The 23,139-nt window shown below is 35.6% G+C and overlaps 1 protein-coding gene across 1 annotated transcript in view; it reads left to right on the top strand.

Annotated features, from left to right (window-relative positions):
* Positions 1–18,237, top strand: part of CAPN9 (calpain 9) — a 626,364-nt gene extending 608,127 nt beyond the window's left edge. The window contains exon 20 of the mRNA XM_044076034.1: positions 18,070–18,237. Coding sequence (XP_043931969.1) covers positions 18,070–18,096 — 27 coding nt within the window. The 3' untranslated portion in view covers positions 18,097–18,237. The remainder of the gene's footprint in view (positions 1–18,069) is intronic.
* Positions 18,238–23,139: the final 4,902 nt, after the last annotated feature.

Here is a 23,139-nt window from a genome sequence, read left to right as displayed (position 1 = left end):
CCTTTATACTGTTTCTCATTAGTCTTGTCATCCTTGGCATCACTGGAGGGATATCAGATCTGACTCAAGTTTTCTGGATTACTTTCATTTGTTTTCAGATTTGAAATGCTTGAGACATGCACTTTTGTGAATATGCTTGCTCTCTCATGTATCTACTGTCCTTTCTCCATATGTTCTTTTACTGTAGACATTATAGTTATTAACATGTTCTGCAGGTATGTAAAATGCTCTATGACACCGACTGTTTTCCTCCTTCCATGTTTCTTTTGCTATACTTACTAAGCCCCAGGAATGTGTGATATATAGCAGTTCAAATGGCATGAAATCCATTTCAGGCTTAGGGTACTTCCCTTAAAGCAAAGAGAAGCTGTAGAAGCAGTCAGTCCCTATTTCTCCCATCCATTTCTATAGCCTTTTCCAACATAGACTGTGAGGTCTTATTAAAGTGCTCAGCTAACCCCTGTGCTTGGGAGTGGTATAGAGATGTCCGTACCTGTTTCACTCTAAAAAAAAGACAAAGTGCATGTCTTACTCCTGACATGAATAAAGTACCTTGGTCGGTATGAATTTCTGGTAGAATTCCTTCTCTAGAAAAAAAAAACAGTGCTAGTTCTTTTGCTATGGGCTTTGAATTAGATCTTTGTAAGGGTACTGCCTCAGGACATTTTTTTCTGCATAGTCAGTGATTACCAAGATATACAGGTGGCCCTTGCTTGATTTTACAAGTGGTGCTAATATCTCCATTGCTTTTCTTTCAAATGGGACTTCCATGCTAGGTAAGAATGTCAAAGGGCTCTTAAACCTTGAACTGCTAGCTGTCCTTTGTCATTCTGGACATGCTGCACAAAGTTTTCAATGTAATCCTAGTTTGATGTCAACCATTTTTAAACAACCAATCAAATATGGAGCTACGTGCTAAATTCTTTAAAAGTTTTCTAAAGTGCTATGGAATTAAAACTTATTCAGTATCTGTTCTCTTCTCTGTCTTTGGTTACCCTTTAGAGCAAATTGTTTCTTTTTTAAGCAATATCAGTACCTTAATGATTACCACATTTTCATTTCTACATGCTGTGCAATCCCTGTGCGTGGTGCACTTGCTATTTACACACTGATTTCTGTTACAGTCTTTTATAGTTATATGCTAATAGAGTACTAATAAACTAGCCTCATGTAAAACAATCAGTGCTTACATTTAACTTTCAATAATTTGTCATTGTTAAGCATGCAAATTCATATATCATACTCAACTATTCTATCTATATTGATTTAACATAAAGCCTTAAAAAACAGTTAAACACACAAATTAACTGTGTACAATGTAATTTGAGACAACAAATTAACTATTGACCATATTAATTTGCTATCACCATACTGCATTTCTTATCAACTGGACCAGTGACTTTACTCCTTGTAATTCCATCTACTTTATTAAACAAACATCCTAGGTACTTTGTTCCATGTCAATGTCCTATTCAGGCTTAATTTCCATTACGGAATGCCATACAGCCATACATCTCAATCTGGAAACATCAAAAATCTGGACAAGGCCCATGAAAAATAGGTACAAATCTGTACGCTGATTAACATTAATTGTGCATACATAATTACGTAACCCCACCAACTCCAATGGAATTGCGGAATACCAACTTTCAAATGCAAACTGAAGAACAGACAACCAAAATATGGCATCAGAGTCCCCCTGCAGACATTCCAATGTCCCATTACCTGGCTATTTCGCCCCTTTTACCATAAACACTAATGTGAATACTGCTTTACTTCTACAATGATTATTTGGATTTTATTTTTATATTTTATAGCACAGTGCACAAACACTAATAGACATCTGCTAAACAAAGCAATACTGTCCCACAATGAAAACAGACTTAGCATTAAAACTTCTCTGCCCTTGAAACTCACATTCATTGAAACAGTATTGAAACCCAAAATGAATCCAAAGAAAATGCATCCGGCCAGTGGTGGATAAAGATTACCTTTGGGCTGTTTTCAAATCATAGGCCCCTTGTACACAAAACAAAAAACATACATGTGTTCTTTGATACACCTTCCTGACTTTATTATATTCCTTGTAAAATACAGCACACGTGTTAGACTTAGAGTGCATTTTAAATTTATTGTTTGAATATTTTTTCCAGTAGACAATGAAACAAAATGCATGAACCAATAATGACAAAACTGCCCAATTCAGAACATTCCCATCATAAAAGTCTACTTCCACACACAGTAGTGTAAGCCATGGGCATCTTGCACAACTTCTCAAACCTATTTTCAGTTTCAGTTTTTTGCTTGACTTACTCTGATTTGTGTTATCAGACCAACTCAATAGCTGTACATGCACAACAAAATAAACTAGCAAACTGCATGTTTTAAGACTTCCAGTTTTTAGTCCAAGTACTGACAGACCCTTTCCTACATTCATCCTGAAGCATCAAAACTATCATTGTAATCCAGGTGCAGCTAACTGGCCACTCTTGCTTCTCCACTGTCTACAGTGAAAAAATATGTATTTTATCTTGAATGCTGGAAAATGTACTGTACTTTTTAAAAAATATGTTTTTATGATGCAGCACAGAACATAATAATTCTGATCTTCTGTTCCTGAATTTGGGTTAATGATATTTGTTGCTTTTTCCACTGAGGCACAAATGCCCTTGTGCATGTCATTTTCTCACTTCTGTTCTATTTGTAGCTGCACCCTTGACTTGTTACACCCACCCCCTTTAAAAGCACAACACAGTACAGTATCAGCAATGCATCTACATACTGTGGGAGTAGAATCCACAGCCTTCTGCATCAAAAGCAAGTATTTAACCTGTTATGCTATTAACAGTGCAAGCAGCCCCAGCATAAGCAACACTAAACTCCTCTTCCCCTGAAGCTCTCAACTCCTTGTAAAATCCACAAGACACGCAACTGTATCTCTCAACTTTGCAGCACAAGAAATATGGAAAAGTCCAAAATGTATTTGTGGGGGGGGGGACAAAAACCAGGGACACATTTTAAACATTGCTTTTATAATTTTGGAAAGTTGCTAGAATAAAATGTTGTGTTACCACCATGCATTTCACTGCCAAGTCTTGAACCCAGGACCTTGTGCACTACAGTCAGAGTAACATACCACTATGCCAAATCAGCAGTTTCCTGAAAGATAGGAAGATTGAAACTTAAATGGCTATCATTTAGTGAATTCAGTTCTCACATCTTACCACACCTCTCAACCTCTTAACACAGAAAACCTGGACAAATCCAATAATGGGGGAATACAGCCCCAAAATAGGGTTAAATTCAAATACTGATCTTATAAACTTAGACAATTGCTAGAATAAAAGGTTTTGTGTTACCATTTATTTTCTGAAGACTATGAAGTCTGAAATTCAAAAGCTGTCATTATTTAGTGAATTCAATCCTTCACTGATTTGCCACAAAAATCCAGAAAACCACAGATTTTATGAGGAACAGAACAAAAATATGAGGCATAAATCTGGAACGTTTTCACAAGTGGTGGTGGGTAGGGACTTTAGGCTGTTGTTACCTGTACTCAAGGTATAGGGGTATATTCACCTGGGGCATTTTACACACACACACACACACACACACACACACACACACACACACACACACACACACACTTCAGCTCTGCATCATAAAAAACTTCAGCTAGACACATACACTTCAGCTCTGCATCATAAAAAACTTCAGCTAAACACACACACTTCAGCGCAGCATAATAAATACCTCCTCTGCAGTCCTGCATCATAAAAAACATAAATAAATACCTCCTCTGCAGTCCTTATCATCTTGTGGCTTGTTTCCATTCGTGAAACCACCATTCCTGCTTGCTTCCAACCTCCTCTGCAGTCCTCATCATTCCGTTCATGGAACCACCATTTCTGCTTGCAGCTACCACCATTATTCCTATTCCATTCCCTCGTGGCTTGTTTCAGCAGCCGGAAATGCACACGTGAGCCCTTGAGCTCAATTCTGACAGGCTGTAGGCCGTTCCATGGAGCTGATGTCATTGCGCACGTGATGATGTCAGCTCAAAAACCCCAAAAAAAATTTAAATAAAAAGTTCGGAATTAAGAGGTGCCACTCGGAAATCCTGGCACCCCATTATTTGGACCCCAAAACGTGGTAAAAACAGAGTAATTCGGTACGGTTGGAAGGTATGCATACAGCCCATTTTTTTTAACTACAGAAATAATTTCTGCTGTCTAATAGTTCTCAGTTCCATGTTTTCAATCTCCATAATCATCTTTTCACCTCACTTATTAATAATTTGTCTTTGGTTTTCCATTTTCTAGTTATAGCTTTCTTAAACCGCTATCACTATTAAAGATAGCATCACTTTTCCTTCCTAGCACATGTTATTTTAAAGCAAATCAACAAAACCATATCTATACTGAGGTTAAAATCTCTCCCAAGTATAAGACTTGACATATTATTTAAGTCACTATTTATGAACTGAAGCAACTCTATATATTCCTAAATATATATGCTCCAAAAAACTCTTTCTAAACCATCACATCTCCAACTTGTTTCTTATCAGCAGGAGCATTTCTCAGGTACCAAGGAGATATAGAAATATTTGCAAAACCATTTTCATACAAGTATTTCATATGGACTCCATTTAGTTGCATACCTAGAATTAAGACATATTTTCCTGTACTGATCATCTGTGATATCTTTATTTAATCATTCTCTCCTTGCTATTTCTACCTTCATACTATACTGTCTTCTCAAATCTAATATTTCCTTATATGCTCAACTAATTACTCTTTTTTTCTGGCCTGCCAAGTTTGTTCAAGCCTCAGCTGTATTTTTCCAGTCTATAATTTCTGTTCTGGCTCAGTTATAAAATCTACAAGTTGTGGTTTAACAAAATTACCTTCCAACCTCCACATATCTTTCTTCAACTTTAACATTAGACCTGGTTATGCAAGCTGATGTTCTTCTTTTGGCTTTTCCTGGTTAGGGGTAGCCACATCGAAACTCTGGTCCGCTAATGATTGGCAGTAGACTTTTACAGTGCCGAGGTGCCAGCTCGATGCCCAACCTTCAACGAAGGCACACCCATTCATGCATGTTTTTCAAACACCACTCGACCATGGGGAGGACATGCAGACTCCACAAAGAAGGGCTGATAACATATAATGTTATGTCATTCGCAGAAATAGCTATTTTATCATTATCATTTCTCCATCCTTGGCTAATGGCTCTAATATAAAGTAAAGAGTTATGGACTGAGGCAGCCCCTAAATACTTTATCAGATACATGGGCCCCTTCAAACTATCTGTGGTATGATCCCAGTTATTCTCATTGGGGTAATATATAATTATTAACCATGGGACGGGTAAGACCAATCTAACAACAAATGGCATAAGTTAACTGAAACACCAAAAGGGAAATTGGCTAAGGTTAAATTGGCCCACAAGGGCAACTAGCCTAGTACTTACTTATAAACCTATAATAATGAAAGTATATACACGTCTAGTTCCTGTGGTAATACTGAATACTTTGGAGAGCTACCCTCACCATCACCTTTTGGTGGATTCATGGGATTTTCTTGCTAAAATCTCTGACAAATATTATGACCGTGGTGTGTTGTTTGCTACAATTGATATCCAAGATTTGTTTTCAGTGATCCCTCATATTCAACTGGTTTAAAATATGTGTCTGAAGTCATTACCAGAATCATATATTTATCTAACACAGAGTTGTGGCTAGTTATGGAAATGTTAGAACTAGTATTAGACAATAACTTTGTTTTCTGTGAAGGCGAGTACTATACACAGATTAGTGGCATCACCATGGGACAGTGTATGCTCCTTTGGTTGCAAACTTGGTTTTATTGAACAGGGAACAGAGTTACTCAGTTCAACACATTATTCTAAAATGTTAGTGTACTTCTGCTTTTTGGATGATATTTTTATTCTTTGGAAAGCTACACGGGATGAACTGGATGATTTTATTACTTGTATTAACCAAACCATGGAATTTTTGAGATTTACTTAAAATGTTGGGACAGAGGAAATAAACTTCGTGGACATGAAATTAATGAAATATTTGGTTGACCACAAACTTAAATCCAAGATTTATAGGAAGAGTAATTTTACTAATTCTTATCTACACTATGCAAGTAACCATCCCTTCTATCAGAAGAGAAGTATAATTAAAGGGCAAATGGTACGTATTGCCCGTATGACATCTAATGTAGAAGACTTAGAAGAGGAACTTAGTTTTGTGACCCAGATGTGCTTGAGCAGGGCTATCCGGAACCAATGGTTAATAATGTGAGAGAGGAAATTGAAAGGGGTTGGAGTACCAAATATATCCCATTGCTTGGTTCCTCTGATTTAGTTGATAGCCCTAATAAAGAGGACCATGACAGCTCCACTGTACAGGACCTGCAGCCACCAGATGGTAAGGGTACCATCTCAAGTGGATCTAAAGAGGATTTAACAAGGTCCTTGACCCTTAAGTATGGTTCTGACACCAAGGAAACTAAAATAATTCTACAGAAATACTGCCATATTTTTCTACAATGCTCAACAGACCTGATGTTTTCTCCAGGCCTCCACTTTTTGGCTACAAAAGAGAGCCCAATATCAAAAATTTACTTGAAGGGACTCCTAAGAAGCAGAACTGTAGGAACCTACCTAGGAAAGTGGGGACCTGTAAGTGTGGGATGTGCAATCAATGTAAATACATGGCCCGAAGACAAGAAATCCAAATAAGTACTATACAGACCCCTTTAACAGTTAAGAACTATTTTAATTGTACATCTAAAGGGGTGGTCTGCTTAGTGTTCTGTCAAATATGTTCAGCCTACTATGTGGGGAAAATGGAGAGACTATTCAAAACTAGGGTCTATGAACACCATTATGAAATTTCCCACTGCATGGAAATCAATGCACTTTGCAAGCATTTGAAAAACTGCCCCAGTGGGAGAATTTTATTTTGGGTGTTAGAACAGGTTGAACCAAGCCCAAGGGGTGCACAGTGGGAAATCTTATTGGAGTACCGTGAATTGTTATGGTAACTGTGGTTAAATGCAGGGACACTCCCAGAGATTAATGGGCAGCTTTCACTAGGTCCTGTATTAAAAATGAGGGCTGCTAAATTATGATGAAAATTATCTATAAAAAATGTTTCAAAATGATTTTATGAACAAATACAAGCTGTGTTAATGTCTTTTACATAATATACATTTTAAAATATGTGCTTTCATTTATATTACCTTGCTGGGAAGTTGTATCAGTTTTAACAAGATTAGGTTTTGTATAAGCAGGAAATTATGTTCAATGCTTGTACCGTGTTTAGTATAAATTCAATGGAAAACAGAGTGACTTTATTCTGATAAAGTCTTCCAGTACCGATGAAAGTGCTAAATCTTGTAACTTTGTGAAATAAAATTGGAGAAAAACTGCTGTTTGTGCTGTTGCTGGTGGTGTTCTTTTCTGGATTTAGAGCTGGTTCCTGGGTTACTTCATTTATCACAAAAGACCTTTACTTGTTTACAAAATTTCATTTCTGTAGGTGCATTGTCTGACACTAGATCTGTTTTCATGGTTTGGGCTAGTATGTTATATTATTTTTTGATATGCAATGTCTATCTAATCTTACCCAAGAACTGCATTTTGATTGAGTAAAATGTATATTCCACTTCATTCACTATTATTTTCACATCAGTAAGTTCAAATACATGCATATATTTCTCTAGGTTTCTGCCCTCAGCCTCTATTGTGTGATACCTTGACCCTCCAGAGATGTTTTCTTTATTTCCTATAGTGTTCCAGTTTCTACCGTACATCCTTGGTGAAAGGATGACTTATCCTACAATATTCTTTATATATTGCCTCACTGCTCCAGCAGTACATCCTTGGTGAAAGGATGACTTATCCTACAATATTCTTTATATATTGCCTCACTGCTCCAGCAGTACATCCTTGGTGAAAGGATGACTTATCCTACAATATTCTTTATATATTGCCTCACTGTTCCAGTGGAATATAATGTAGAGTGGCAGTAAACTCTCAACACTGTAAATCTTCCCTGCCTTTCCTTTATTTGTTCCTCAATCTTTATTCCCTTACCCGTTTAAATAAGGCCCCTTTCTTTCACTATCCTTCCATTCCAGTATGGAAACTATTCTTCCCAATTTTCTTTACAAAACTTTTGCGTTCTTTATGATTCAGGTGCATTTCTTGTACTATTATAATGTGTGCATTACTATTATAAATATGTCACGTCTCCTTTTGTTATCTCTGTCACCATGCCTTTAAACAGTCCAAACCAATAAGTCAAATTGTGCCATGGTAAAGCTTAGATTTTATTTCACTTAGCTTATATTTCTTGTCTTCCTGTTACAAACTGGTCTTTCATAGTCTTGTTTCTATCACTTTTTGTGTTGCTTTATGTACTTTTGCATAATGCTGCCCCAATTAAACCTGATCTATTATTAGAATACACAAGTCCCTCCCTACCTAACAGAAAAGCAGCATATTAACAATAGAAGTATGTTTGCAAGGCAATAGAACAGATGATGTGTACAAACTGCAGGGTAAAGCCTCTTACAGTTCTCTGTAATCAGACTGACACCTGATTTACTCATTTAAGCTGGAAAATAGCTATTATAAATCACTGATCTGTTTACTTCACTTGCCTGTGGCATTTTATTTCTGAAGCTGTCCTTCTTTCATTGTGTTGCTAGATATCCAAACTGTATACATTATTTTATATTCATTTCTTCAGGTTATTCATTGCTGCAATATGCACATTTTAACATATTCTGTTTCCTTTCATTACATATTTCAAATGCTCTAGCTATTTTCAAAAGGTCAAACTTAACTATCCAGATGTAATGACTCGATCCTCTTTCAGTGAAGCACAGCTTTTCAAGAAAAGCAAGTTGCATTCCAACAATGCTAGGGACAGATCTGCCCACATACTGAGAACCTCCCATTCTGAAACCAGATAACAAGTGTGAGTTTAACCAAGTGACAAAATTAAATGAAATTGTTATTTTCCTCACTGGTAATTACAAATCTCAATGGATTTAAACCATCTTCCAGTATGCATAGTTTACATGTTAATTACACAAAACAGTCTTGCCCATACATAACATTTTTCTGCATTTAAACAATTTCCCTCAGTCAGTGTTTCCAGTGAATCTTGCTATCTAACCTACTTTTAGTCAACATACTTGGCTCATTAATTTTGTAATTATTCTTAGACCTAATGCAAGCATTACCAGAAACAACTTTCTGTGGGATAGGGGAGTGCTATGTGAGCGAGGGATGGGGGTACTAAGTGAAAGACCAGCTCTCGTAGAGTTTTTTCTTATGTCAAGAAAAGAAGGTGATGTTAAAAGGATAAGAAGTGGGACACATAAAATATTGCAAAACAACTATAGAAATCAATCAAGGAAGGTTATAAAACATTGGTAAAAGAGTGGAAAGGCAATTTACATAGAAACAATGGGATGACATCTGCATGGCTCCCAAGTATGCAACAAAACTCATAAGATTTATTATTTTTGCTTGGCAATGTATACATAGGCATTTTTATACCCCAGGCAGATTTAAGAACTTCAGAGGATTTTTTTCATGTAGATAAAATGCTGGATGAATGATGGGAATGAAAGAGATAACTGAGATCATACTTTTTGGGAGTGTATTGCATTTGGAGATTTTAAAAATTCTGTACAGTATACTTTGTCAGAAATATTGAGGGAGAGAAGGGTTGCAAATAAGGAAATGATTCTTTTGAGCTGGGATGCATTGTCTGAATTGTTTAGCTATAGTATGGCCTTACTAAGTTTGATGCGATTGGCTGCCAAAATGCAATTGCTAGAAAATGTGAATCAAAATATAAACCAACTCCAGTTGAATTACTGAATATAGTAAAAGATTGCACAGAAGGTGGTATCTTTAAAAAAGTGAATGAGGAATTTATATAGAAATAATTGGAATTTATATGAACAATACATGCATAACAATTTCAGGAGGAGGAGGAGGGTTGGGGTTTAAAGGAAGGCAGGAATTGAGTAACTTATGTAATGCTGGAGTAAAAAATAATTGTTAAAATAATGTGTATGTATACAGCATGAAAATAATGACAATGTAACTATGTTTTGTTTGTTTTTTAATGTTGGTGTATTTATATCATCATGTAAATTGTGATTTAACAAAGATGTTTTACAAAATTAACTTTATGCAATGTTGCCTACTGTTTCCATCCACTAATGTTTAATTTCCTTTTATAGCCATAATTTATTTACTTATTTCCCCTTTCTTCACCCACTGTTATATTATCATTATTAAAAACAACACAACACAGTTTGCACCTTGAAAACAGAAACTTCCATCAAACAGCATGCTGAATAACTCCCCCTTCATTTAGATATAAACATTCTTTAAGTAAAATTTGAGATATAACACCTATATTATTCAATGGTTGAATAAATAAAATAACAAAATTTTACCTAATAGACATCACTAGAGAATACATAATTAAAAAAAAGTTATCTAATGCCCATTTAAATGCTGATAAATCATTTGCTGATCTTACATGTCTAGGTAATGAGTTCCTCATCCTTCCTGCCTTAATATGAAAGAAAGATCTCTCTAACTTTGAATTGGAAATAGAATTCTTACATCTAAAATTGTATTCCTTGTACCAATATCATGATCAATAAAGTCAATATATAATATGGCAGCCAATAATTTGCCCTTAAGGCATCTGTATATCATAATAATAATGCTACCTCATAGAAACTGGTAAGGCAAAGAATACAGACAAATATACCAATCTTTCTTTACAGAATAAAGTATGGCAGCCATCTATCTGTCTAGTAGAGTTTCTTAATTCATTCCAACTTCTTCAGTTGCAAAACATTTAATGCACATAACGGCCCCCACACTCAATATTAGGTCTTACACTTGTTAAATAGATCTTTAGTAGTATCAGATTATCACTGCTTGAGAAGCATCAAAGGACATTCCTCATAAGACTGTAACACTTCTTAAAAATGTCACATTAACTTCAAAGTTAAGATTTGTATCTACCATGATACCTACATCTCTCATTGCCTCAAAAGAAACACAAAAATGATTTTCCAGAGTGGAAAGATATTATTATTATGCCTAAAATGTAAAATGGTACATTTTCCATTGTTAAATTTCATATCTTTGATTGTTATCCATTCATATAAGTTATCCAAGTAAGACTGCAACATATGCCAATCACTAATATTAGTTACTGCTCACCTTATCTTAATATCATCAAAAAACTCACTTAACCATACAGATTTAGATTTTGGACATTTTGACATCACTAGACCAAATAATAGGGGCCCCAAGATTGAACCCTGGGGCACATCCAAGGCCATCAATCTATACTTGAAGTAGGAATTTTTAATCCTCACTCTGTAGGTCCTACCCAATAGCTATTTGGGTATCCATTTAGCTACACAGCCAGAGTTATAAGTTCTCATTAAAGTCCTTAAAACTGTTTCATGGGGGTGGAATCAAAAGCCTTAGACAGATCTAAAAACACAATATCAGAGGCTAGTGAGTTGTCAAATGAGCTAACAATGTGGTCATAGAAACATATCAAATTAGTGACACTTGATCTCCCTAAAAGGAATCCATGTTGATATTTAGCAGAGCTAAAGTCCAGAACTTGCTTACAAAAAAGCCACAATGTCCTCTTAAAGCACATACCCAATATGCTAGTCAAACTAATAGGTCAATAGTTCTGTACCATATATCCTGGTTTACTTTTCAAAATGGGAACTTTTATAGCTTCCTTTCACAGTTCAGGTACAAATGCTTCCTTGAATAATTTTTTGAACAAATAAGTTAAACATGGAATCAACTTTTCAGATTTTTTAAAAAATATCCATTAAGACCATTAGGTCCTGCTGCTAAATTTTGATTTATTTTATACAAATCTTGCTTTACTATTTCTTCATTCATACTGGGGCAAGTGCCTCTAACTAGTATGGGTAAATCAGGTAAATCATTTTCCTAGATCCCCTGGGAGTAATTACTAAAAAAATCTGCATACATGTTCACTAATACATTTGAGTCAGTGATTGTTTGAGACCCATCCTTCAATGCTATACTGGAAGAATCATTCTGCCAGATTAGCTGTTAAATATATCTCATAATTACATCTTACTCTTTTAATAGTCATGAGGTACATTTTTCTGAATTTATTGTAATTGTTCCTACTGGAAACTGAGGGAGAATTTTTATATCTTCTCATAAACCTATATTTTTCTTCTTAGTTTAGATAACTTCAAACTTCCCCCGGGATGTCTATCATCCTTATAGGGTGTTTTCACTAAAACTAGGACAAGATATTCTTACAAAATATTAACAAAATTGTGAAAAACATCCCAGTTCTCACTTACAGCTTTATTTTCAAAACTAGCATACCAGTCCCAAGTTTCAGTACTCTTCTTAATCGACTCAAAGTTCGATAGATAAATTATTTTTGCTATTTCATAATGCTTAACCAACTTAGGATGTGTAAAAACAACCTTAAAGCTTACAATTACATAGTTGGAACATGTTTCATTTCTTAGGGATCCAAATAACATCAAGTAAATTAGTTCCTCTAGTTGCCTCATTTACTTTTTGAGTATAATCATTTGTCACACTTTCAGTTGTCAAGTAGCTTAGTGCCTTTGATGATGTAGCAAGAGCCATCCAGTCAATATTAGGAGCATTAAAGTCCCTAGAAAATGAATCCACTTTATCCAAAATCTGTTTCTAATAAGATTTAAAAGTTGCTCATCCATCCCCTTTGAAATACTGGGAAACCAGTAAAATATTACTATATCCAATTTGGTACCACTGACATCAATACTCACTACGTAAAGTTTGGAGACCATGTTATTAATTTTTTGGACAGAATCCTACTTGCTAGTTACATGGATAGACTATTGCATTTATATTAAACAAATCATTATTTTCTGCCTGGCACTTACTGATTTCAATGATTTTTTTAAGGTATCTTTAAGAGTACAATTCACATTTTGGTTATGTCACATATTTTTCCATATAAGAATTTATACTGTATTGTTTTTATGGAATTCCCACTTTTTTGAAAATGGTTTCATCTCCTTTGATTCATTAGTCATTTTCTTTGGAAAGCTTCACAGGAAATCTCTCCCGTGAAATGTCCATAGTTTGATATTCTACATCCTGGTTGCTTGTTTACTTCCTTGGCAACTTTTGCTGCTTCCAAATCCTCTTTTCTCTTTATCAGTTCATCTTGTGCCTGTTGAGGGTCTGTATAGGTTTTTAACCCAAGCAGACAGAAGACCTGAAGCAATACAAGACACAATAACTTGAAATAAAATTTAATTTCCCTGCAGTATCTTACAGAAGGAAGAAAACCATTTGTGTTAATTTTGTTTAAAATCAAAATTCATTATCCACATAAACCCTTGTGTCTCCAGCCTTTAAGATTTTCCCCTTTCTCCACAAAATAGAAATAATTTCTTCCTTTAACAAGTATGTCTGCATTTTAACCACTATAGGTCTCAGTTTCTTTATCAGTCTGAGATTAGGATTAATTACTATGTGTGATCTTCTATTTTAATATCAGCAATAGAAAGTCCACAGCATATGCTAACATATTATCTCTTGAAGTATTTGTAATCATTCTCTTCAGTTTGTTCTGGTACTTACATAAACCTCAGATTGTCTCTGCATGACTTCTCCTCAACTTCAACCAATTTCAGTGCCATTAGTTCATATTTTATTTGCTGCTCCATCCAAATTTGCTTTCTTTTTTAAACAAGAAACATCTTTATTAAATTATCACTTATGACAGAGGCAACCATACATTTATATAAATGAAAACAAACCATACTGACATATTTTTAGTTGCAAACATTGTACACCCCAAATTGCTTTAATCGTATTTTTAGCAATTTACATTCCAGTCATTTCTTTGAAATATGCAGTTAAAATATTGTGTTTCCTGAGGCATTCTGCTATATTCCAACAGGGAGACACATATTTCAGACACTTGGTCAAGCTTTATTTCTAGGGTGACTGAAGAGTTTTCTCCTTCAACTGCCATTACCATCTGCTTTTCCTATCAGTTCCACCACACTGCTTTCAATTTCATTCCAAGTTTTGAAAATGAAAGGGCATTATACTCAATGATGGGTCTGATAAGGGCTAAATAAAATGGCACTGTGACTTCCTTGGACCTGAAACTCTTACGGGTGTCTTATCAATGATTAATTAATGATTAATTAATCTGAGTGGCAGGTTTCCCAAAAGGCACTGTAATGCATTTCTTGGCACTGAGTTTTAGTCCGCGACTTTGGCACCAGTCATTTGTCTGTGCAGATCCGATTTCCTGACTTTTGTTTTGCAGTCCATTATCAGAGAGAACATCAGATACCCATGTTTTAATACAGACTTTAAAGCACTAATCAGACTTGTATTTGCCAGTTTATTTCCTGAAGTTTGGTAGAAGTGGGCGTGCCTTCATTGAAGTTTGGGAGTCGGGCTGGAACCTCGGCGCCTGTAAAAAATCTACTGCCAATCATTAGTGGACCAGAGTTCCACTGTGGTGACCCCTAACCGGGAAAAGCCAAAAGAAAAACAACAAGAATACTAAACTACACATGTGAAATACATGGTTTCTTGAAATGGAGACAGAAACAGTGAAAGTACCACTGAATTTAGATCTGAAATCCTGATGCTTCTTAAGGAAAGTGAATGTTATGCCTTTTTCTACATCCCTTTATTTAAAACTATTTATTTTATTTACTGTTTCATTGACCAAGTTAGGCCTATAGGTTAGTCCCATTAGGCTAGTGGCCTCTTTTTAGGGGAGACCTGAGGTGCTCTTCATACTAAGGGAAATTTGGCCAGAGTACTAGGAAACTTCTCCTATTCTTTTTTCAATAACTGCCATGGGATCTTTTACATCCACAAGAGCTACCACCAACTCAGACAGATGTGACCTTAAGGCACTCTCATGAGCACAATACCCATCCTTTGCAGCACTGCAGTGTCAATACTGGAAAAATTAATCAAAACACCTGGGGTGGAAATAGAACCCAGAGCCATTTGATCTTCCAGCAGGGAAAGCAAGTGTGCTACCTATTGAGTTACTGACACTAACCTACTAACAATTAAAACTAAATAATCCTGCCCTATCTAGATTATCCCTACTACCTTGTTTAAATTCTCAGCACTACTCTCCATCCTATTTCTTTTCTAGTTATTCTTAACATGTAGATTTTCTGTCTAAACGTTATGTACCATTCCCCAAGTAACCTTCCCCACCTTTTGCACACCACCTTGTATTCATTTTATTATCTTAAATTTCTATATATTCATTAATTAAGTTACAAAGGATTGGTTTTATACTATCTTGTTTGATCTCCTTTTGCTTAATTTCTTTAGAATGAATTCTATTGTAATAGGTTCATAGGTAGTTCCTAGGCTATCAGCCCTGGGGCCTATACAAGCCCAGCCAAAAAGGTACCCTGGCTTTTGCCGCCTAAGAAAATTACACTGTCGAGCAGAGCCACAGAAGTGATCCCTGGGGTGAATTTCCTGTTTTCCATCCAATCATCAAGATTTTTCTTGAAGAGTGCTAATGAGGAGCTTTGTTTGGCATAGATAGGTAGTTTATTCCAGAGTATGGGAAGTCTTTGAGATAGGAATCTATCCCTCCGGCGTGTTCTGTTTATTGTGGTGACAAGGTTTAGGTCCCTAGAGCATTTAGCTCGGAGAGATTGGGATTTCTTTAAGTGGAGCATGTCCAACAGCTCTAGGTTTGGTAAACAAATTCATATTTTCTATATCTGCTTTATTCTGACATTTTGTTGTCATTGATTACTAACTAATGTTGAATGAATGACTAATGTTAAAATTGTTATTTAATAATGTATGACTCAGGTGTACTATAAATGCTCACGTGTTAGAAGTTTGCAACACATTTGCTCGATCCCACTTCCTTGAAAGACCAAGTAGTCAAACTCCCACTAGCCCATCTCCCATAACTCCTTACCTTCCCAACACCTTATCGTATAAAACTATATAGTCCTACCAGAGCTCTAACTCTGATCCTATAATTCCCACCCAGTTCCTAACTCACCTACCCTAAAACGTCAATCCCCATCCTAAACCTAAATTCCCTAATTACTTGCTAACCCTAAAACTCCCCTCCTACCCTCCAAACCAAAACTCCTCTGCCCTAAAATCTAATCTCACCCCCACTCCCTCCTCAGTTGCTTGCCCAAACTCACTTTTGAGGTCAAGTGTGAGTGGCAGCATACACACGCTACAAGATGCTCGAGTCCCTGGCTCTAAGACAGTAGTCTTCAAGTGCATGGGACTCAAGCACTTATAGTAGACCCATATGATTCATATTCAGTTTATATTCCTGTTAACAACTTATGGTCTTTGCTTTTCTGTAATTAGCTCTCCTTTTCCCCCTCTGGGCTGTTTCTGAAATAGGTCTCCTGGCTTTAGTGTAGTATTTCAGTTACAAAACACTAATAAATAAATACACTAATACATCTGTGCCCATTCTGCTCTCTGGAGATAGATGCTATTCAGTACCTAGACAGCAATGGATTATATCAGTTAACATCTTCTCTTCTGAACTGTTGTTATGGTAAGAACCTCTCATATGCATAACTCTATATATTTCTTGTTTTGAGTCCATATTCCTGGCCAGTATATTATACTTCTTTTTCTTTATTTTGAAATGCAATTCTTGTATGCGCTTACGCAAAGCTTCACAGCCGATTGGGAAATATTATTTTGTCAACGTTGGACATTAATAAAAACACTATTTATGTCTTCCTTAAAAGAAAAAAAATGGGCTGGATTTCTTTCCTTCCTGATGATTTTTATCATATCAGCCTTTCCTTGTAACTTCTTTCAGTAAGCATATTTGTAGAGCACTGGAAGTCTTTCATTCTTTTTTTTTTTATTGTTTTGCCATTGGTAACTGTGGAATTACCTAATGAACCATCACTTCATCTAATAATTCATCTTGCTTCTTTGACAGATATGCTCCACTCAACCTATTTGCTATGTGCACTTCCTGCCCAGTCCATGTTTCATTTTCAGAATTAACATCCTAGCTCTGCATCACAGAAGAAAATAGCTCGGACTATGACCCAGAAAACCTGAGTTCCTTTGGAAGGTTAAGCAGTAGAAGAGCCAGGTTGGGGGCAGTAGAGGCATGGCTTTTTGCTGTCAATTATACCTAGAAGGTGGGACTTGATGACTTCCCAGATGTTAGCAGTGCTGCTGCAGGGATAGGCCGAGGTCAGTCTTGACAACTAGGCTACAGCTGTGGGAGGAATGTGGGCATACCTACCCAGGCTAGGACCCCAATATCTCTCTCAGACTGCAAGAGAGAGCATGCACAAACTCCTTCTATTAAGCAGTGTGTGTATAACCATAGAATTATCCTTCAGTAATCACTAGAGGGTGTCTCACCACAGTAAAAGCCATATCTTTCCTATGCCCTGGGAAAAGAGTTGTTGGCTACTTTTTCCTCTATCCCATTATCCAGCCCATGTTTCTTTTCATTCTTTTTAAGGTATTGGCCTATACTTGTGTATTTAAAGAGAGTACTGAGAATAATTTCTTATAACATATGCTTCTTCTATTAAAGAATGACAGTGCAGACACTTCAGCTTAAGCTGGAACCATTTTCTAATTAAAAAGGGCATGGAGTCATACAGATGGACGAAAAATGCCTATGAAGTAGACCATGGTTCCATAGCCTGTGTGTGAATCTCTTTTATTGATAAAATGGGAAAAGATAGCCATTTCTGTCCTGTTTTTATTGACTTACATGAAAATAAAGGGTTTACTCAGTTAAAGTTTATTACCTAACAATAATTATATCTTATGGTCTATAATAACAAAATTAAAGATGTTCTATCTCTGACAAAAATTTGTCTTTGTTGAAACCAGTTCATACATACATATTTAACAATGGTAGAAAAACTGCTAACATGTATGTTGTTTTCTTCTTTGCAGTTCATTGGCCTGATCCTGAATATCTGAGGAACAGACCGCATCATATGAAGATCATTATTTCTTCTGTCAGATGTATCTGTGTCTAGCCTTCAAACTGTGCACAACTGGTGCTAAAATTTTTGTACTTTTCAAACTGTCAATAAACTTAAAAATGTTTTAAGAAAGGCATTTAAGCTGAAATGAAGCATTTTTGCAATTATTTTCTATTTGCTGATTTCTGTGAACACTGCTTAATTCATGAAGATAACAGTGATAAATCAAACATGACTGCCATTTATGCAGTCAGTGTATCTGTGCAAAGATTAATTTTTCCAAAAGTAAATCACTTTCTTACCTCTTGCCCCAACCAATCTCATCCTGTGGTCTTATTTCTGCCCTTTCCTCCACTGCTTGAGTATGGTATGCATACTGTTACCTGCCCAAACCATCAAACATAACGTGCAATTTACCATGATTCCTTCTTGCAGTGTGACCCAGTTGCTGCATTTTCACCAAGTAGTAATACTAACAGTTGACTTTGTTTACTGTATGCTTACACTGTATCTCTGCCATATCCCTCTGTGCTCATATATTTACATTTACTATGTGAAAGTTCAGGTTTTATAGCCTATGAAAAGTATGACTCAATTTACCAAGAATTATGGCCTAGCTAATTTCCAATTTTTGTGCTTGAAATTAATTATCCCATATGGTTAGAGATTGGCCTTAACCATCCCATGGTCCATAATTATAAATTACCACTAATGAGAATAACTGCGATCATATCATAAATAATTTCGGGAGACCCAAACATGGGATAAAGCATTTAGGAGCTACTTCTGTTCATTAGTAGAACAGGGGATAGTACTGGGTACATTTTCTGTTTCCCATCCATAGCTCCAAGCTGTACTTAAATATGGACAGAGATGAACTTTGTTTTATGTGGATGGGGAGTCTGTTCTAAAGTAATGATATATTTTGCAAGATATACCTGTCCTTCAAAACTATTCTGTTGATAATGTTAATGTATTTACTTGAAATCTATTCATTATATCCAACATCTGTAAGTAGAAAAACAGCTTCTTGCCTAGCTCAAGTTTGTTACCATTTTTGTTAGTTATAAATTGTAGTGCAATGCTCAGATGGAGTAACAGAAGTCTGGGTAGATATGTGACAGTGTAGCTGGGTTTATACGTAGCACTGGTAAATAAACCCACAGCACAGTTACCTTCATGACAGTTCTGCTAATTTATATGATGCAGTATTAGAAAGTAAACCCCCAGTAAAATTAATTATTAGACATGAAAGTATATGTGTTGTTGAAAGATGTGAAGCTATCATGTACAGCAAGCTGATAGATGTGGCATGTCAGCTGAGATTTGGTGAAGTACTCTGCATGAATGAATGTTATAAGTTAAATTAAAGGGTTGCTTATAATGGCAACAGACTTAGGGGAAAGTCTCATGATGATTATTATCATTATCCCCTTTTATCCCATTTTTACATGGGGTCGGGGAAAACAGCAACTGCTGCTACCTTTTTCAATTCAGTTTCACTCTCCGATTGTCTTCAGCCATCATCCTGATTGCCAGAAGTCTTCTTTTACACATTCTATCTACTTCCTGGCTGGACAGCCTAGTTTTCTTTTGCCTTCTTCCTGTCTTAAATTTTCTTTAACACATCATCTGCTTTTCTACACATCTGACAGAACCACCTTAATCTGTTCTCCTTGACCTACAACTGGGGCTACTTTAGCTTCTTAAGCACTTCATCTCCATTACCTCAAGCTTGGTCAGCTGCTCTGCCTTCACTGGCCAGGTTTAAGTGCCATATAGAAGCACTGTTCACACCACTGTTTTATACACCTTAATTTTCAGCTTCTTTGTCATTCTTGTTGCACTCTACCCCCTCACAATCTGTGCCAGCTAGCTGCAGCACCTTCAGTTCCAGCTTTGACCTGCTCATTCAGTCTTCCTTTCTGCTCAATCACCCCACCCAGATACTTGAAGCCGACAACCTCTTCCACTATTTTCCCTTCAGTCTCAATCTTCAGTTCCTTCTGATTTCCCCCATTTGCTGCTATGACAACTTTTTTTCTCTTAACTGAGTTCCAATGCATGTGTCTTCAGTTTTGCTTTCTAGTCTTCTGTCATTTGGTGAAGTCCCTTGTAAAGCACCTGCTTGTAGTGGCACATTTTCTCCATGCAGTAGCTTTGTTGATCTCTTCCATCAACCTATTTGATAATGTATTTCACGACTACTGGATCCAAAGTAAAAAAAAAAAAATCACAGTTTATATAAAATTTTCTTTAATCACCAACCGTTCTAGCACCTCGGTACAAACACCTTTACAGAACATGACATCTTAGAAAAAAAGCACTCCTTAAATACAAAAACCCATTCTCAATTAAATGTTAATTGAACTATTAAACAATTAAAACATCTTCCTCTTAAAGTAAACATCTCCAATTCACTTCATTATTAAGCCCCATGGGAGCCAATGTATTATATTTCAGTATATAAATTGATTCCTTATACAAAAGTTTATTTTTTAACACCAAATCATTGTCATATTTCACATTGATTTGTTCTAAAACTGCACCTTGTAACAATAAATGATTACTTGCATGTATTTCTTTAAAATATGCAGATATAACTTTTTCTTCTCTTTTATTCTTAATGTCCCTTATGTGTTCTAAAAATCTAACTCGAAACATTCTTTTTGTTTCCCCAATATAATACAAATTGCAAGGACATCTAAGTACAGAAATTACACTTTTACTGTTGCAAGAAAACACATCTTTATATATGTATTTAACCTCGTTAATACCTCCAAAATTTGTAAGAATCTGTGCACACACTGAACATTTTCCACATGGATGGGTCTCAGGACTCCAGTTCAATTGTCTAATATTTATAGATGGAAATACAAATTTTCCATGTACCAACATATCTCGTAAACTTCTACCCCTTGTGTAAGAAAACATTAAGGCTTTAGGTAATATTTGTGATAATTTATCCCTTCTTAGAAATTCCCAATAATGTTTAACTAGACTGGCAATCTCACCACTTTTAAAATTATATATACTTACAAAAAACATTTTTTCTCTTTCATCAGATCTTATTCCGTGTTGTATCATTCTATTATTTGATGTTAATATTTTTCCCATATTTTCATACCCCCTTCTTAAAAACATCCTAGCTGATTTTTCTATCTCCTCTCTTAATATTCTCTCATTATTACACAACCTTGACAATCTTAAAAACTCACTATAAGGAAGAGATGATATCAGATGTGGAGGGTGACAACTTTTAGCATATAAAAATTGATTGCCATCTTCAAACTTTCTATGAACCTTGGGTTGGATAGTCCCATTTCTTAGTCCTCCCACAACCAAGTCCAAAAAATCACCTTATTTCCTTCGTGTAATCCACTAAATGACAACCCAAAGGGGTTATTTTCCAATGTTTTTACAAATTCCTGGACCTGATTTCTACCCCATTCACATATAAAAATCATACCATCTATGTACCTGAAATATGTTTTGACATGTTGTTTTACAAACATTTGTTTGTACAAAAATCTGTTCTCAAAGAAAGCCATAAACAAATTGGCATACATGGGAGCAAATTGAGCTCCCATGGCTGTTCCTTATTTTTGTCTATATATTTGATTATTGTATACAAAAAAATTGTTTTAAGACAAATGTCCACTAACTCAACCACAAAGTTAGATAAAGGACTTTTCCCCAACATAAAAAACAATGCAGAAATGCCATCTTCATGTCTAATCACTGTATATAGGCTTTTTACATCCAAAACTAACCAGTACATTTCATTATTCCATACAACTTTGGAAATCTTCTTCAAAAAAATCAAAACTATCTTGAATATATGAAGGTATTTTTAATACATATGTCATTAAAAATCTTCCATCAACCTATTTGCTAATGTAATCCATCACCAATATTTGCAGCAGTGAGATCAGAGATGAATTCTGATGCACACCCACTCCCACTAGGAACCCCTTTGTGAGCCCAAACAATGTTCAAACTTGTGTCATTCAGTACTTTTTTACTGCCCTGCAGTAATTCGTTCAGTGTTTCAGAGTCTTTGAATCATTGCAGGATTGCCCAAATTAGCTTCCTTAGGACCTTGTTATATGCTTTCACTGAGTCTAGGAATGCCCATTTGGTTATTTCTTCATCTCCAGCTTCTTCTCCACTACTTGTCTCAATGCAAATACATGGGCAAGTACCATAATTCACTTTTGAATACTTTGTGAAAAATATGCATTCTAAAACAATGCTTTAAAATGCACTAACACATTATTTCTGTCTTTTGACTGTTTTGTCTCCTCCACTTTGAAAATATGTCTACCTTCTTCTTTGCATACATTTTTAACAATTTAGCTCAGCACATAATCATTTTACAGTTTTTATTATGTGTGTGACTGAAGCCTAAATAATTCACAATACCTAGTTCTTGACTTGCAGTGTCTCCTGGAGTGCCATAAATTCAATGACCTTCCAGTGTGTTTATTATTTTAATTTGGTCTCAGTAAACTTGTATTGTTTTCACTTCAAAATAAAAGTGTCTCTTGACCAAGCCATCTACCCAATCAACAAATGAGAAATACCTCTCCTTTTAAACCCATTTAAGAAAAGAAATGGAATAAAAAAAATTGTTGTAGATTAGCTGTATCATCCAATAGTATATATGCATGTGTAAGCTTAGAAAAGTACCACCCTGTGTCCTTCTCATCATTTTATAAAAATAGTACTAAGAACGTCCTCCCTTCTACATGTCATCAGTCTTACCGTCTAAAGAAATGATACCTTAAGTTGCCCCATCTCACCTGATCCTATTGGTAGGAATAGTTTGTCAATATTCACATATACATATTTTTTTCTGGGAGAGGAAAATACATTTGGTTACCAACTGGCTCTTATATGGAGTTGAAGCTTCATAATGTGACGATGTGTATGGATTTGAGGAGAGAGCACATCTTTTTGTCTGGGTATTAGTTTATCAAAAATGTTTTTTTTTTTTTTACAAAATCAAATATCAAACAAATATGTACATATATAA

Source organism: Protopterus annectens, chromosome 1.part1, assembly GCF_019279795.1.
Source record: "Protopterus annectens isolate FY-2018-M chromosome 1.part1, PAN1.0, whole genome shotgun sequence".
Taxonomy (NCBI): domain Eukaryota; kingdom Metazoa; phylum Chordata; order Ceratodontiformes; family Protopteridae; genus Protopterus; species Protopterus annectens.
Note: the sequence above shows the minus strand (reverse complement) of the source record. Positions and strands in the feature narration are given on the sequence as shown.